The sequence below is a fragment of the Lissotriton helveticus genome, chromosome 2_1, assembly GCF_964261635.1.
Source record: "Lissotriton helveticus chromosome 2_1, aLisHel1.1, whole genome shotgun sequence".
In the NCBI taxonomy this organism is placed as follows: Eukaryota; Metazoa; Chordata; class Amphibia; order Caudata; family Salamandridae; genus Lissotriton; species Lissotriton helveticus.
The window spans coordinates 2,293,077-2,307,821 of record NC_136059.1 but is presented as its reverse complement, the minus strand read 5'-3'; the positions used below and the strand labels follow the sequence as shown (position 1 = coordinate 2,307,821).

Below are 14,745 nucleotides of genomic sequence, written 5' to 3'. Positions count from 1 at the left end.
TTTGCTAAGAGTGACTCATCTATACTTTCCTATGAACAGAACTGTTTACCTTCTAAAAATCATGTTTTGATATCTGTATGTTGGATTTTTGTCGATTTTTAGTCTTGTTTGGTTTAGATAAATCTACTTTATTTACTGGTGTGGTGTCCATTTGTGGTATTTTCACTCTGTTACGGTGGGGTATATACAAATGCTTTACACATTGCATCTGTAGTTTAGCCTGACTGCTGTGTGTCAAGCTACCAGAGGGTGAGCACAGGTAAACTTAGGTGTGTACTTTACTCATCTTGACTAGAAGAAAGGGTCCCTTCTTAGACAAGGTGCCTACCTCTTCCAACTAGGGACCCCCAGTGCTAACACCGATGTACCATCCCTAAAGTGCAGTGAATCTGAATCATGCTTTGGTTTTCACAGGTGGATGCTAAAGAAGGGACCCCCGTCCGCATACCAGAGGCTCCTGAGGCGCAGGGATCATGCCGGCTGCGGAGGTATGAAGAGTTGAGCGGGGCTGTGCTTCTCCCAGGTGACAAGATGTCAAAGTACTGACAGTGCTCCGATACTGGCGGCTCTGGGAAGTGTGGAGTCGAGCAGGCGTGCTGCTGGGAGATCCGCTGTTGGAAGAGAGTGCCCCCCTCCATTGCCTCAGGCCAGCAGAGCGCTATTGGACAGCCAGCATTACTGCACAGGTGAGCATGGCCGTGGGAACGAGAAGAGCCTGCAGGTATCACTGTGGGTGCAGGAGGGGATCTGAGCAGGTGAAAGAGGGCAGTCTGCAGGTATTGCTGTATGCAGAGGGACTCTGGAGCTCTGAGCAGGCGGGAGAGGGCAGTCTGCAGGTATCACTGTATGCAGAGGGGCTCTGAGCAGGCGGGAGAGGGCAGTCTGCAGGTATCACTGTATGCAGAGGGGCTCTGAGCAGGCGGGAGAGGGCAGTCTGCAGGTATCACTGTATGCATAGGGGCTCTGGGGCTCTGAGCAGGCGGGAGAGGGCAGTCTGCAGGAATCACTGTATGCAGAGGGGCTCTGAGCAGATGAGAGAGGGCAGTCTGCAGGTATCGCTGTATGCAGAGGGGCTCTGAGCAGACGAGAGAGGGCAGTCTGCAGGTATCGCTGTATGCAGAGGGGCTCTGAGCAGGCGAGACAGGGCAGTCTGCAGGTATCGCTGTATGCAGAGGGGCTCTGAGCAGGCGAGAGAGGGCAGTCTGCAGGCATCACTTAATGGAGAGGGGCTGGCGGCTGTGGGGAAGAGGGGTGTGTGAGCATCAGTCTGCGGCGTTTGTTGCTCAGGAATGCTTGGTGCTGAGCTTGGAAGCAGAGAACGCTGCAGGAGTGCGTTACATTGAAGACAATGAATCAGTTATGGCGCACGTGTGGTACTAGTGGGACTGTAATTTTAAGACTAGAGTACTAGGGTCCTAACCGTTCTATCCACACAATGCTCCTGATCCTGACACCCTGTGCGGCCCACTTGCTGACTCTCCATGGATGCCACCCTTCAGGCATTTGCGCCTCGTTGTGTGCCCTGCTGAGATGCACCAGAGGAAGCTGATGAAATCATCTGGTGGTGGCACCCCGACACTGCGAGGGGATGGAGCGGCTGATCCCCAATGAGCGCCGCAACACAGCAGGGGTCATTTGCCCAATATTTGGATGGGATTGCTATCCGCCATGTTTGTTGTGCTCCACGCGGGCAGACTACAAAAGTGGACAGGTGAGAATGTGAAAGGACTCCCACGATGCGCAGCCTGAGGCCTGATGAAGTTTACTACAGATGACCTGACATCAGCAGCGAGGGGTGCAGATCGAGCAGCAGACATATTGTCTGGATTCGGTAAATATATGGAAGTTTAACAGAAGGGGACCATTTTTTCCTGAAGAATATTAATGGGTTTTAAGTATGCTTGAGCAGAACTGGGGACATTTAGAGAAGTGCTCTAGCTTGAAGACTGAGCCTTATGGATCCAGGAATGGCCCACATGGTGGAGACACTTTACGTCCCTCAAACGGAAGGCTGCCCACCCTGGAGTGAAACGGTCTGATAAGCGCAAGTATTCACTGAGCATTGGAAGACAAGGCAGTGGCAAAGCCAAGGCAGAACCGCTTGTAGAGAAAGAAAAAATGTGATGGCTGCTTCAAACCGTGGATTGACTGATTCTGAACATCGTTTGAAGAGCCTCTGGTTGGCCCAGGAGACGTGCAGCAGGCCAACCGAAATATAGTTATTCTTTGCCTTAATGAATGAAGGTCGCAGCAACGCCCAGGATAGATTTACAACTTAAGACCATTCTAAAACACATAGTTCACAGCTTCATTGTAGGTCTGGTTCTGTCTCAAAGGGGGAGGAGCAAGTGCAGGGGTTTGATGGATTCCCGTCCAGTTGCTGTTTTGTTAAACTTTGTGTTTTGGCTGCAAGAAGAAGGTCTGGGCATTCACAATAGATCGCGATGGGCGGGGGTGTAAGAGTGGGGGACCTATTGGAAGATATCTTTAAATATCCTACCCTCATTGCAAAGTGATTGTTTCTACGTGTGACTCAACCCAGCTTGCTTTTAGCTCCGAGGGTGTTTTTGAAGGGTTCAGTCCCTGGAGTCATGTAGACAGGGAAGCAAGGCAGCAGTAGCCTAGATTGAGCATCCCGCCCCCACCTCCTTTGCGCCCTCCATGAGTATCTAATCATGCAGTTCACCAAAAATAATGGCGTACAGCAGATAACACAGTTCAGCAGTGCCTTCGACGTGTAGAAACAAGATGCCAAGGAATTTGTTAGTGTGTGATGCACCTGCTAGCAGCTGTGAGTGGAGGTTTCAATACTATTAATTCTTGGTCACCCTAAGCAAGCTGGGAAAGCTTGCCTCAGGTGACCCCAAATTAACCAGGGAGCAGAGCAGCTTTTGAACCACGCAGTGGCAGTGCACTCGAGGATGGCCGCGAGCTCCAGAGCCCCATATGCAGGACGACCTTCTCCAAAATGTTTCCCCCATCCGTTAAGAGCATTGGAGGGTGTAAGACCCTGGCTTCACCCAATGGTATTGCACTGAGTGAAGCAGTGACAGAGCGTGCATGGATTACCAGGACATATGTGATCTGTAATCCGCTCAAGGCTGAAGTGACAGTCCTGTTGTGCAAGACCCATCTAGAACAATTGACTGAATGCGTTAGTGTAAGTCTGCCTATGTGTTCACCACCTTAAAGCTCAAGGCCTCCCTCGTAGCGTCAGACAGACGCGAGACCCACCCTCCAAAGTGGCCCGTCGCCCTCGCAGTCTCAAGCCCCTATGATGCATATAGTGACTGCATCGTTCGGTCAGATATGGAAGCATCCAGGTCCATGTTCTATCGACTCACCCAAATGAAGTGGGCGGACCTCAGTTCAGGGCACTGCTAACGGAGCGAATGGGTCAAACTTTGAGATTGTCTCAGGTAGCTTAAACAAACCATCCTATAGAAAACCTTTGTAGACGTGTGCAGTGCCATCCCTTTCTCCGCTGCAAGAGGTGTAAGGATTATACGCCATCAGTTGGCAGTCGTCTTGCCAGCTATTCATTCCTATATTCCCACGACGCCCTGTGTTGGGAAGAGTTCAGATGGAAAAGATTCAATATTCATTCCTATATTCCCAAGACGCCCTGTGTTGGCAAGAGTTCAGATGGAAAAGATTCAATATTCATTCCTATATTCCCACGACGCCCTGTGTTGGGAAGAGTTCTGATGGAAAAGATTCAATATTCATTCCTATATTCCCACGACGCCCTGTGTTGGGAAGAGTTCTGATGGAAAAGATTCAATATTCATTCCTATATTCACGAGACGCCCTGTGTTGGGAAGAGTTCAGATGGAAAAGATTCAATATTCATTCCTATATTCCCACGACGCCCTGTGTTGGAAAGAGTCCAGATGGAAAAGATTCAATATTCATTCCTATATTCACGAGACGCCCTGTGTTGGGAAGAGTTCAGATGGAAAAGATTCAATATTCATTCCTATATTCCCGAGACGCCCTGTGTTGGGAAGATTTCAGATGGAAAAGATTCAATATTCATTCCTATATTCCCGAGACGCCCTGTGTTAGGAAAGAGTTCAGATGGAAAAGATTCAATATTCATTCCTATATTCCCACGACGCCCTGTGTTGGGAAGAGTTCTGATGGAAAAGATTCAATATTCATTCCTATATTCACGAGACGCCCTGTGTTGGGAAGAGTTCTGATGGAAAAGATTCAATATTCATTCCTATATTCACGAGACGCCCTGTGTTGGGAAGAGTTCAGATGGAAAAGATTCAATATTCATTCCTATATTCACGAGACGCCCTGTGTTGGGAAGAGTTCAGATGGAAAAGATTCAATATTCATTCCTATATTCACGAGACGCCCTGTGTTGGGAAGAGTTCAGATGGAAAAGATTCAATATTCATTCCTATATTCACGAGACGCCCTGTGTTGGGAAGAGTTCTGATGGAAAAGATTCAATATTCATTCCTATATTCACGAGACGCCCTGTGTTGGGAAGAGCTCTGATGGAAAAGATTCAATATTCATTCCTATATTCCCGAGACGCCCTGTGTTGGGAAGAGTTCAGATGGAAAAGATTCAATATTCATTCCTATATTCCCACGACGCCCTGTGTTGGGAAGAGTTCTGATGGAAAAGATTCAATATTCATTCCTATATTCCCGAGACGCCCTGTGTTGGGAAGAGTTCTGATGGAAAAGATTCAATATTCATTCCTATATTCCCGAGACGCCCTGTGTTGGGAAGAGTTCTGATGGAAGAGATTCAATATTCATTCCTATATTCACGAGACGCCCTGTGTTGGGAAGAGTTCAGATGGAAAAGATTCAATATTCATTCCTATATTCACGAGACGCCCTGTGTTGGCAAGAGTTCAGATGGAAAAGATTCAATATTCATTCCTATATTCACGAGACGCCCTGTGTGGGGAAGAGTTCTGATGGAAAAGATTCAATATTCATTCCTATATTCACGAGACGCCCTGTGTTGGAAAGAGTCCAGATGGAAAAGATTCAATATTCATTCCTATATTCCCGAGACGCCCTATGTTGGGAAGAGTTCAGATGGAAAAGATTCAATATTCATTCCTATATTCACGAGACGCCCTGTGTTGGGAAGAGTTCAGATGGAAAAGATTCAATATTCATTCCTATATTCACGAGACGCCCTGTGTTGGCAAGAGTTCAGATGGAAAAGATTCAATATTCATTCCTATATTCACGAGACGCCCTGTGTTGGGAAGAGTTCTGATGGAAAAGATTCAATATTCATTCCTATATTCACGAGATGCCCTGTGTTGGAAAGAGTCCAGATGGAAAAGATTCAATATTCATTCCTATATTCCCGAGACGCCCTGTGTTGGGAAGAGTTCAGATGGAAAAGATTCAATATTCATTCCTATATTCCCAAGACGCCCTGTGTTGGGAAGAGTTCAGATGGAAAAGATTCAATATTCATTCCTATATTCCCAAGACGCCCTGTGTTGGGAAGAGTTCAGATGGAAAAGATTCAATATTCATTCCTATATTCCCAAGACGCCCTGTGTTGGGAAGAGTTCTGATGGAAAAGATTCAATATTCATTCCTATATTCACGAGACGCCCTGTGTTGGGAAGAGTTCAGATGGAAAAGATTCAATATTCATTCCTATATTCCCACGACGCCCTGTGTTGGGAAGAGTTCAGATGGAAAAGATTCAATATTCATTCCTATATTCCCGAGACGCCCTGTGTTAGGAAAGAGTTCAGATGGAAAAGATTCAATATTCATTCCTATATTCCCACGACGCCCTGTGTTGGGAAGAGTTCTGATGGAAAAGATTCAATATTTATTCCTATATTCCCAAGACGCCCTGTGTTGGGAAGAGTTCTGATGGAAAAGATTCAATATTCATTCCTATATTCATGAGACGCCCTGTGTTGGGAAGAGTTCATATGGAAAAGATTTAATATTCATTGCTATATTCACGAGACGCCCTGTGTTGGGAAGAGTTCTGATGGAAAAAATTCAATATTCTTTCCTATATTCCCACGACGCCCTGTGTTGGGAAGAGTTCTGATGGAAAAGATTCAATATTCATTCCTATATTCACGAGACGCCCTGTGTTGGGAAGAGTTCTGATGGAAAAGATTCAATATTCATTCCTATATTCCCACGACGCCCTGTGTTGGGAAGAGTTCATATGGAAAAGATTCAATATTCATTCCTATATTCACGAGACGCCCTGTGTTGGGAAGAGTTCAGATGGAAAAGATTCAATATTCATTCCTATATTCCCACGACGTCCTGTGTTGGGAAGAGTTCAGATGGAAATGATTCAATATTCATTCCTATATTCACAAGACGCCCTGTGTTGGGAAGAGTTCATATGGAAAAGATTCAATATTCATTCCTATATTCATGAGACGCCCTCTGTTGGGAAGAGTTCTGATGGAAAAGATTCAATATTCATTCCTATATTCCCACGTCGCCCTGTGTTGGGAAGAGTTCTGATGGAAAAGATTCAATATTCATTCCTATATTCCCACGACGTCCTGTGTTGGGAAGAGTTCTGATGGAAAAGATTCAATATTCATTCCTATATTCACCAGACGCCCTGTGTTGGGAAGAGTTCATATGGAAAAGATTCAATATTCATTCCTATATTCATGAGACGCCCTCTGTTGGGAAGAGTTCTGATGGAAAAGATTCAATATTCATTCCTATATTCCCACGTCGCCCTGTGTTGGGAAGAGTTCTGATGGAAAAGATTCAATATTCATTCCTATATTCACGAGACGCCCTGTGTTGGGAAGAGTTCAGATGGAAAAGATTCAATATTCATTCCTATATTCCCACGACGCCCTGTGTTGGGAAGAGTTCAGATGGAAAAGATTCAATATTCATTCCTATATTCACGAGACGCCCTGTGTTGGGAAGAGTTCAGATGGAAAAGATTCAATATTCATTCCTATATTCACGAGACGCCCTGTGTTGGGAAGAGTTCATATGTAAAAGATTCAATATTCATTCCTATATTCCCAAGACGCCCTGTGTTGGGAAGAGTTTAGATGGAAAAGATTCAATATTCATTCCTATATTCACGAGACGCCCTGTGTTGGGAAGAGTTCAGATGGAAAAGATTCAATATTCATTCCTATATTCCCAAGACGCCCTGTGTTGGGAAAAGTTCTGATGTAAAAGATTCAATATTCACGAGACGCCCTGTGTTGGGAAGAGTTCATATGTAAAAGATTCAATATTCATTCCTATATTCCCACGACGCCCTGTGTTGGGAAGAGTTCATATGGAAAAGATTCAATATTCATTCCTATATTCACGAGACGCCCTGTGTTGGGAAGAGTTCAGATGGAAAAGATTCAATATTCATTCCTATATTCCCAAGACGCCCTGTGTTGGGAAAAGTTCTGATGTAAAAGATTCAATATTCATTCCTATATTCACGAGACGCCCTGTGTTGGGAAGAGTTCAGATGGAAAAGATTCAATATTCATTCCTATATTCCCAAGACGCCCTGTGTTGAGAAAAGTTCTGATGTAAAAGATTCAATATTCATTCCTATATTCCCACGACGCCCTTTGTTGGGAAGAGTTCTGATGGAAAAGATTCAATATTCATTCCTATATTCACCAGACGCCCTGTGTTGGGAAGAGTTCATATGGAAAAGATTCAATATTCATTCCTATATTCATGAGACGCCCTCTGTTGGGAAGAGTTCTGATGGAAAAGATTCAATATTCATTCCTATATTCCCACGTCGCCCTGTGTTGGGAAGAGTTCTGATGGAAAAGATTCAATATTCATTCCTATATTCACGAGACGCCCTGTGTTGGGAAGAGTTCAGATGGAAAAGATTCAATATTCATTCCTATATTCCCACGACGCCCTGTGTTGGGAAGAGTTCAGATGGAAAAGATTCAATATTCATTCCTATATTCACGAGACGCCCTGTGTTGGGAAGAGTTCAGATGGAAAAGATTCAATATTCATTCCTATATTCACGAGACGCCCTGTGTTGGGAAGAGTTCATATGTAAAAGATTCAATATTCATTCCTATATTCCCAAGACGCCCTGTGTTGGGAAGAGTTTAGATGGAAAAGATTCAATATTCATTCCTATATTCACGAGACGCCCTGTGTTGGGAAGAGTTCAGATGGAAAAGATTCAATATTCATTCCTATATTCCCAAGACGCCCTGTGTTGGGAAAAGTTCTGATGTAAAAGATTCAATATTCACGAGACGCCCTGTGTTGGGAAGAGTTCATATGTAAAAGATTCAATATTCATTCCTATATTCCCACGACGCCCTGTGTTGGGAAGAGTTCATATGGAAAAGATTCAATATTCATTCCTATATTCACGAGACGCCCTGTGTTGGGAAGAGTTCAGATGGAAAAGATTCAATATTCATTCCTATATTCCCAAGACGCCCTGTGTTGGGAAAAGTTCTGATGTAAAAGATTCAATATTCATTCCTATATTCACGAGACGCCCTGTGTTGGGAAGAGTTCAGATGGAAAAGATTCAATATTCATTCCTATATTCCCAAGACGCCCTGTGTTGAGAAGTTCTGATGTAAAAGATTCAATATTCATTCCTATATTCCCACGACGCCCTTTGTTGGGAAGAGTTCAGATGGAAAAGATTCAATATTCATTCCTATATTCCCAAGACGCCCTGTGTTGGGAAGAGTTCTGATGGAAAAGATTCAATATTCATTCCTATATTCACGAGACGCCCTGTGTTGGGAAGAGTTCAGATGGAAAAGATTAATTGTTTATTCCTATATTCACGAGACGCCCTGTGTTGGGAAGAGTTCTGATGGAAAAGATTCAATATTCATTCCTATATTCCCACGACGCCCTGTGTTCGGATTAGTGTGGGTTGGAAGAGGCCCTTTGCCTACTTCTTGAATGAGGATTGAAAGAGAGCCATTTTGAGTTTGATTTCTTGATTTCATCATTTCTATCTTGCTTCTTTTTTTGATGTATTGTTTATTATTTACTAAAGGTGGGAAATATAACTGGTATTTTCTGTTTCGCATATTTATTGTCCTTTTAGAGAGGTAAGGGGATTGAGCTGAAGGGGCTGAACGTTTGCAGTTAGGACCGAGGTGGTTGATTGGGTTCAGAAGGGGCAGTTTCTGTAGTCTCTGGCTGTAGTTAATATTGGTGTTAATAGGGTGCAGTTTGTTCAGTGTTTGGCTGTAGTTGTAAATGTGTCAATGGGACACTGCTTGTGCAATCTTTGGCTGTTATTATTGGTGTGAATGGGCTGTTTGTGGAGTGTTTGGTTGTTGTTATTATTGGTGTCGACGATCTGTTTGTGGAGTGTTTGGCTGTTAATGGTGTCAACGTGCTGTTTGTGGAGTGTTTGGCTGTTATTAATGGTGTCAATGGGCTGTTTGTGGAGTGTTTGGTTGTTATTAATGGTGTCAACGGGCTGTTTGTGGAGTGTTTGGTTGTTAATGGTGTGAATGGGCTGTTTGTGGCGTGTTTGGTTGTCATTACTGGTGTCAATGTGATGTTTTTGGAGTTTGGTTGTTATTAATGGTGTAAATCGGCTGTTTGTAGAGTGTTTGGTGGTTGTTGTTAATGGCGTCAATGGGCTGTTTGTGGAGTGGTTGGTTGTTGTTATTATTGGTGTCGACGATCTGTTTGTAGAGTGTTTGGCTGTTAATGGTGTCAATGGGCTGTTTGTAGAGTGTTTTGGTTGTTATTAATGGTGTCAACGGGCTGTTTGTGGAGTGTTTGGCTGTTATTATGGTGTGAATGGGCTGTTTGTGGCCTGTTTGGTTGTCATTACTGGTGTCAATGGGCTGTTTGTTGAGTGTTTGGCTGTTGTTAATGGTGTTAATGGGCTGTTTGTGGAGTGCAATAGTCCAGGCTGCAGTTATCAATGGATTATAGTGTGTTTGCGGGTGCAAAGCTAGGATTCACGTATGGTTGTCATTGCAGGTTCATGTAACTTTGGACTCCGCTATCTCTGCTCTTCCACAACATGGAACCATTGAAAGAAAATCGAAAGCGACCCTGTAAGAAAAAAATGAACCGGGACAGAGCTTTGAAGCTGCTGGTTAAAGGTTTGTTTGATTATTTCTAATGTATGTTGACTTGTGTTTGGGTGGGCAGCGTTGTGGTGTTGGAGGGAGGGGTCGGTGGTGTTGGTATTTGCATAGATCTGTGCATTTTGGAAATCCAACAAAGTCATGCCTCCCAAACAGTTATGCTTAGACTCTTTCTGGTTCACTACAGAATTATTGACAGCGGCGGCCATAGGTAACACCCTCCCAAAGCAGGGACGCAGGTCTGAGCAGTGGAATCCTAGAGCTGCTGGTAGCAATGTCCTTTCTCCCTGGGCTGCCCATGTCTGTCGTCTTTCCCTGCGTCTGTCACGTCAGAACGGCTCAGGGAACCCCATCCTTCTTAGCATGGCAAATGTATATGGCCATTCCACGGAGTCAAAAGCTTTCGCTGCGTCCAATAAGGCCGCAACCGCCGGTAACTCAGGATCCAACTGGTGGAACATGGCGAATATGGTTCTCAGGTTTTGCATTGTGGACCGAGTCGGTATAAAACCAGCTTGATCCGGTAGTACCAGGTTTCACATTAAGGGTTGTAGCCTCAGTGAAATGATTTTTGTGAATATTTTGTTGTCTATATTTATTATTATTATTATTATTATTATGGATTATTAACGATAGTGATCGATATGATTGGCATTATACTGGATCCTTGTCTGGCTTAGGAAGGGTGATCAGCAGTGCCTCTCGTAGTGAGGTCTGCAACATGCCTTCTTCATATGCCTCTTCGTACGTGGCAGCGAGGTGTGGGATAAATAAATCTTTTTATTCTTTATAAAATTCCCCAGGTAACCCATCCATGCCAGCGGCTTTAGCGTTTGGGAGGGAGTTTATTGCTTCTTTTATCTCCTCTTCAGTGATATGGCGACAGAAATATTCACGGTGTTCGTCGGATAGCCATGCTAAGGCAATATCTTCTAAATATTTGTTAATCTCAGTTATGGATGTGTTTGACCCAGCAGAGTAGAAGTGTGCGTAATATTCAGAGAAGCGACCTATAATGGAAGGGGTGTCGTATTTAAGTGCAGCCTGCACGTCTATTATCCGGGCAGTGTAGGGCCCTGCTTGTGCGGGATGTATCGTACTGGAGAGCGAGCGTCCCGGACGGCCTCCTTCCCCATATGTGCGTGCAGTGTGCCTTTGTGAGAGATATTTGGTCTCAGTCTCTGCGAACTCATGGTATGTATCTACTTTTTGTCTGATTTTGGTCAATATCTTGGGGTCTAGAGTATTCATGTATTCTAGTTCTAGTTTTTTAATATCCTGTTCAACCATGGATAGCTGTCTTTGGATGTCCTTCAATATTCCGGCATCGTTGCCTATGCAGATCCCCGGATAGTCACTTTGAAGGCTTCCCAAAGCGTCCGGCACTGTCCACTGAGCCTAGTCTGTGATGACTCCTTGAGTTAATGTACAGCACAGTGATCTCTTCAAAAGAAATGTAGAACTTAATGCTAGCAACACACAGCTGCGTAGATCTGTGGTTTGTAACATTACCAAGCGGATATGGCTTGTGAAGGCATGAGTGTACCTGAATCTGATCTCTTACTCATCCTGTTTTGCCAGAGAAGTATAGCCGAGTGTGGTCCCTCATCCTACAGGAGCAGAGCAGTTGAGCTGAATGTGTCCACTTACCTAGACCTGTGGGACCGGATTACGATGGGTCAGTGTGGCCACGTACTGATCCTGTGGGAACACAGAAGTATAGCTGAATGGGTCACTCCTTCTGTGCAACTGGAGAATTATAGCTGAATGTGTCACTTACTCGTCCTGTGTGACCACAGAGGTATAGCAGAAAGTGGTCCGTTATCCTGTGGGACTGGAAGAGAATAGCTAAATGTGGTAACTTACTCATCCTGTGGGACCAGCAGAAAATAGCTGAATGTGTGGTCACTTATTCCTCTTGTGGGATCAGACATGTTCACCAGTTCATCCTTTTATTTATTTATTTTTATCACACGTGCCACCTCAGACGAATCAACCATAGGCAACTTGGCCTTATTCCTGCTCCAATAGAAACAGTCCAAACTCCCAGGCTACGTCGGGCCTGAACCGGAACTCCGGCAAACCCAGATTGGGTTCAGTTTATTTGGGCCTCTTCAGTATAGTTCATCTTGAGTCCTGTTACACAGTTGGCACTGGACCTATGTCTGGGGGGGCCTGTTGCACTATTTTTATATTTTATTTATTTACACAGCTGCTGCCCTCAAAAAGGTGCCCTGTTTGAAACAATAAGGAGGTCAGGAGAAAAAGAGCAGTTTTGGAAGAGCCATGCTTTGAGTGTGTGTTTATTTATTTTTTTAAACCAAGATGTGTTTGATTTGTCAGGTTAGGTGGAAGTAGTTCAGCTGGCAGTAGAGGTAAACAGCCTGCGTTGTGCAATGCCTTATGGGCAAAACATTGGCTCTCCAATGGATTGCGTATTTGCTTAGGAAGCCAATGCAGGTAAGAGGTGCAGTGACATTTGAGTGACCTGAAGACCATCTAATGCTGAGTTAGCGATGCCACAGCAGAGGGCAGTTCCATAGTCCCGCTGGAAGTGATAAGTGCCTGTATGTGGTCTTTCGGGATGACTGAGGACAACTGCAACATTTTTAAAGTCCAAAAACCTCTTGAAGTGGCTTGGTGTCCTTGTTTAGTCCTTGTCTTGTTCTGCTAGAGAAGGATCGCTAGGTTCCATAGTGTGAGAAAGCACCGGCCCTAGGGTGTCTGGCCACCAAAGAGAGGACCAAAGGCTGCCTACTTTTTTATGTTATGTGTAAAGCGCTATCACCCGGAGGGTATCCTGGCGCTGAGCAGGTGTGTGCGTAGCCCTGCCTATGGTAGGTTAGTAAATTGAAAATCCAGGTCTTCAGCTTCTTGTGGAATTCCAGAAGGGAGGAATTGGAGGCAGTTCCACAATCTTGGAGCGATGTAAGAGAGCGCCCGTCCTCCTGATCTGGGTCTGTGTATATGTGGGATGCTGGCAATTAGGAGTCCTGCAGAGCTGAGGTGTCTGGGTGGTTGGCGGAAGGAGATGTGACTGGTAGGTGAGGCCTGGGTTGAGTAGTGCCTTGAATGATGTGTGTGTGAGGAGTTTGAAATGAGTGTGTTTGTGTATCAGTAGCCTGTATAGTTCCCTGAGGTGTGGTGTGATGTGAGTTCTGTGTGGGAGGTCCAGAATCAGTCTGGCTGCCGAGTTCTGGAGAGTTTTAGTCTTCTAGGGAGTTGTTTGGTGATCTTGGTACAGAGGGTGTTCCCATACCCCAACTTGCTGGTGACAAGGGCTGAGTGAAAGCTTCTAGGGATGCTTTGGAGCCATTTGAAGATCTCCCGCTGCATCTTCAGGGTGTGGAAACAGAATACAGTGACGATGTTGACTTATGCGGTCATGTCCAGTTTGCTGTTGATGATTATTCGGCGGTTCCTGGTGTGTGTCCGAGTTCGGCCAGCCGACAGTTGGAGACCCCATGGTGAGATGTTGTTGCAGAAGATCACTACTGCTGTCTCGTTGGTGTTGAGACATTTGGCTTTCATCTAGTTGGCAAACTCGGTCATGTAGGCGCTGAAATTGTTTCTTGTGTTAAAGGACTTGTCCGAGAGGAAGATTATCAGTGAAGTGTCATCTGCAAACAGGAGGGTGTTGCTCCAGAGGGATCCTGTATGCACTGGAGAGGGTGCGGCTGAGCGATGAGCCTTGAGGCATTCTATAGATGAGTTTGTGGGCCTCCAAGGAGTGAAGTGTCAGGCTGATGGCTTGTGTTCTGTCCGGCCAAGATGACCCAAGGCTGGTCTTCATTAAGATGGAAATATTTTCTTTCATCCAAGCTGCAATGGACGTCCTGCAAGAGCAAACTTAGTCTGTGTCTCTGGGAAATTTAAATTCTGGAGAAAATGACCTGGGAGTCGGCTTCAGTTTTAACATAATTTCATGTGAAGGATCTCACCAGAAGGGCTGTAAACATTAACGAGGGTAGGACTAAGTATTGCATCAGGTGCAGAACACTGCACATGATGGTAGTTGGAGCGGAGCTAAAAGGCGCTATTGAGATTCCTTGGGCTCTATTGGAAAGAATGGAGGTAAGCCATTTAAGGGTTTAAAGACCGATCCCAGAGTCAAAAAGCTATTTGAGCAGTAGAGAATGTGACCGTGTCGGGTGCCGCAGACAGGTCGAGTATGATAAAGATTTGACGGAGATTGTCTGTGATGATCAAAGCCCATTCCATGCTGTGTGGGGCTCGAAAACCAGATTGGGAGGGGTCTACAGGAGAATTGGCTTTGTGACAAGTGGTCCGCTGAGTATCACCCTTACAATGAACTTCGTAGCCAGGACTGAAACTGGGCTATAATTGGAAGAATCTGTGGGATCTTTCAAAACCATTGTCGGAGGTGGCCAAACGTTAGTGAAACTGGGCTATAATTGGAAGAATCTGAAGGATCTGTCAAAACCATTGTCGGAGGTGGCCGAATGTAAGTGAAACTGGGCTATAATTGGAAGAATCTGTGGGATCTGTGAAAACCATTGTCGGAGGTGGCCGAACATGAGTGAAACTGGGCTATAATTGGAAGAATCTGAAGGATCTGTCAAAACCATTGTCGGAGGTGGCCGAATGTAAGTGAAACTGGGCTATAATTGGAAGAATCTGTGGGATCTGTGAAAACCATTGTCGGAGGT

General features: G+C 44.9%; 1 protein-coding gene across 1 annotated transcript in view; it reads left to right on the top strand.

The window, feature by feature from the left end:
- LOC144817650 (histone-lysine N-methyltransferase NSD2-like) overlaps window positions 1-14,745 on the top strand; it is a 184,160-nt gene that overhangs the window by 27,081 nt on the left and 142,334 nt on the right. Inside the window, exons 2-3 of the mRNA XM_078674370.1 lie at window positions 415-686; window positions 9,966-10,090. Coding sequence (XP_078530496.1) covers window positions 10,009-10,090 — 82 coding nt within the window. The 5' untranslated portion in view covers window positions 415-686; window positions 9,966-10,008. The remainder of the gene's footprint in view (window positions 1-414; window positions 687-9,965; window positions 10,091-14,745) is intronic.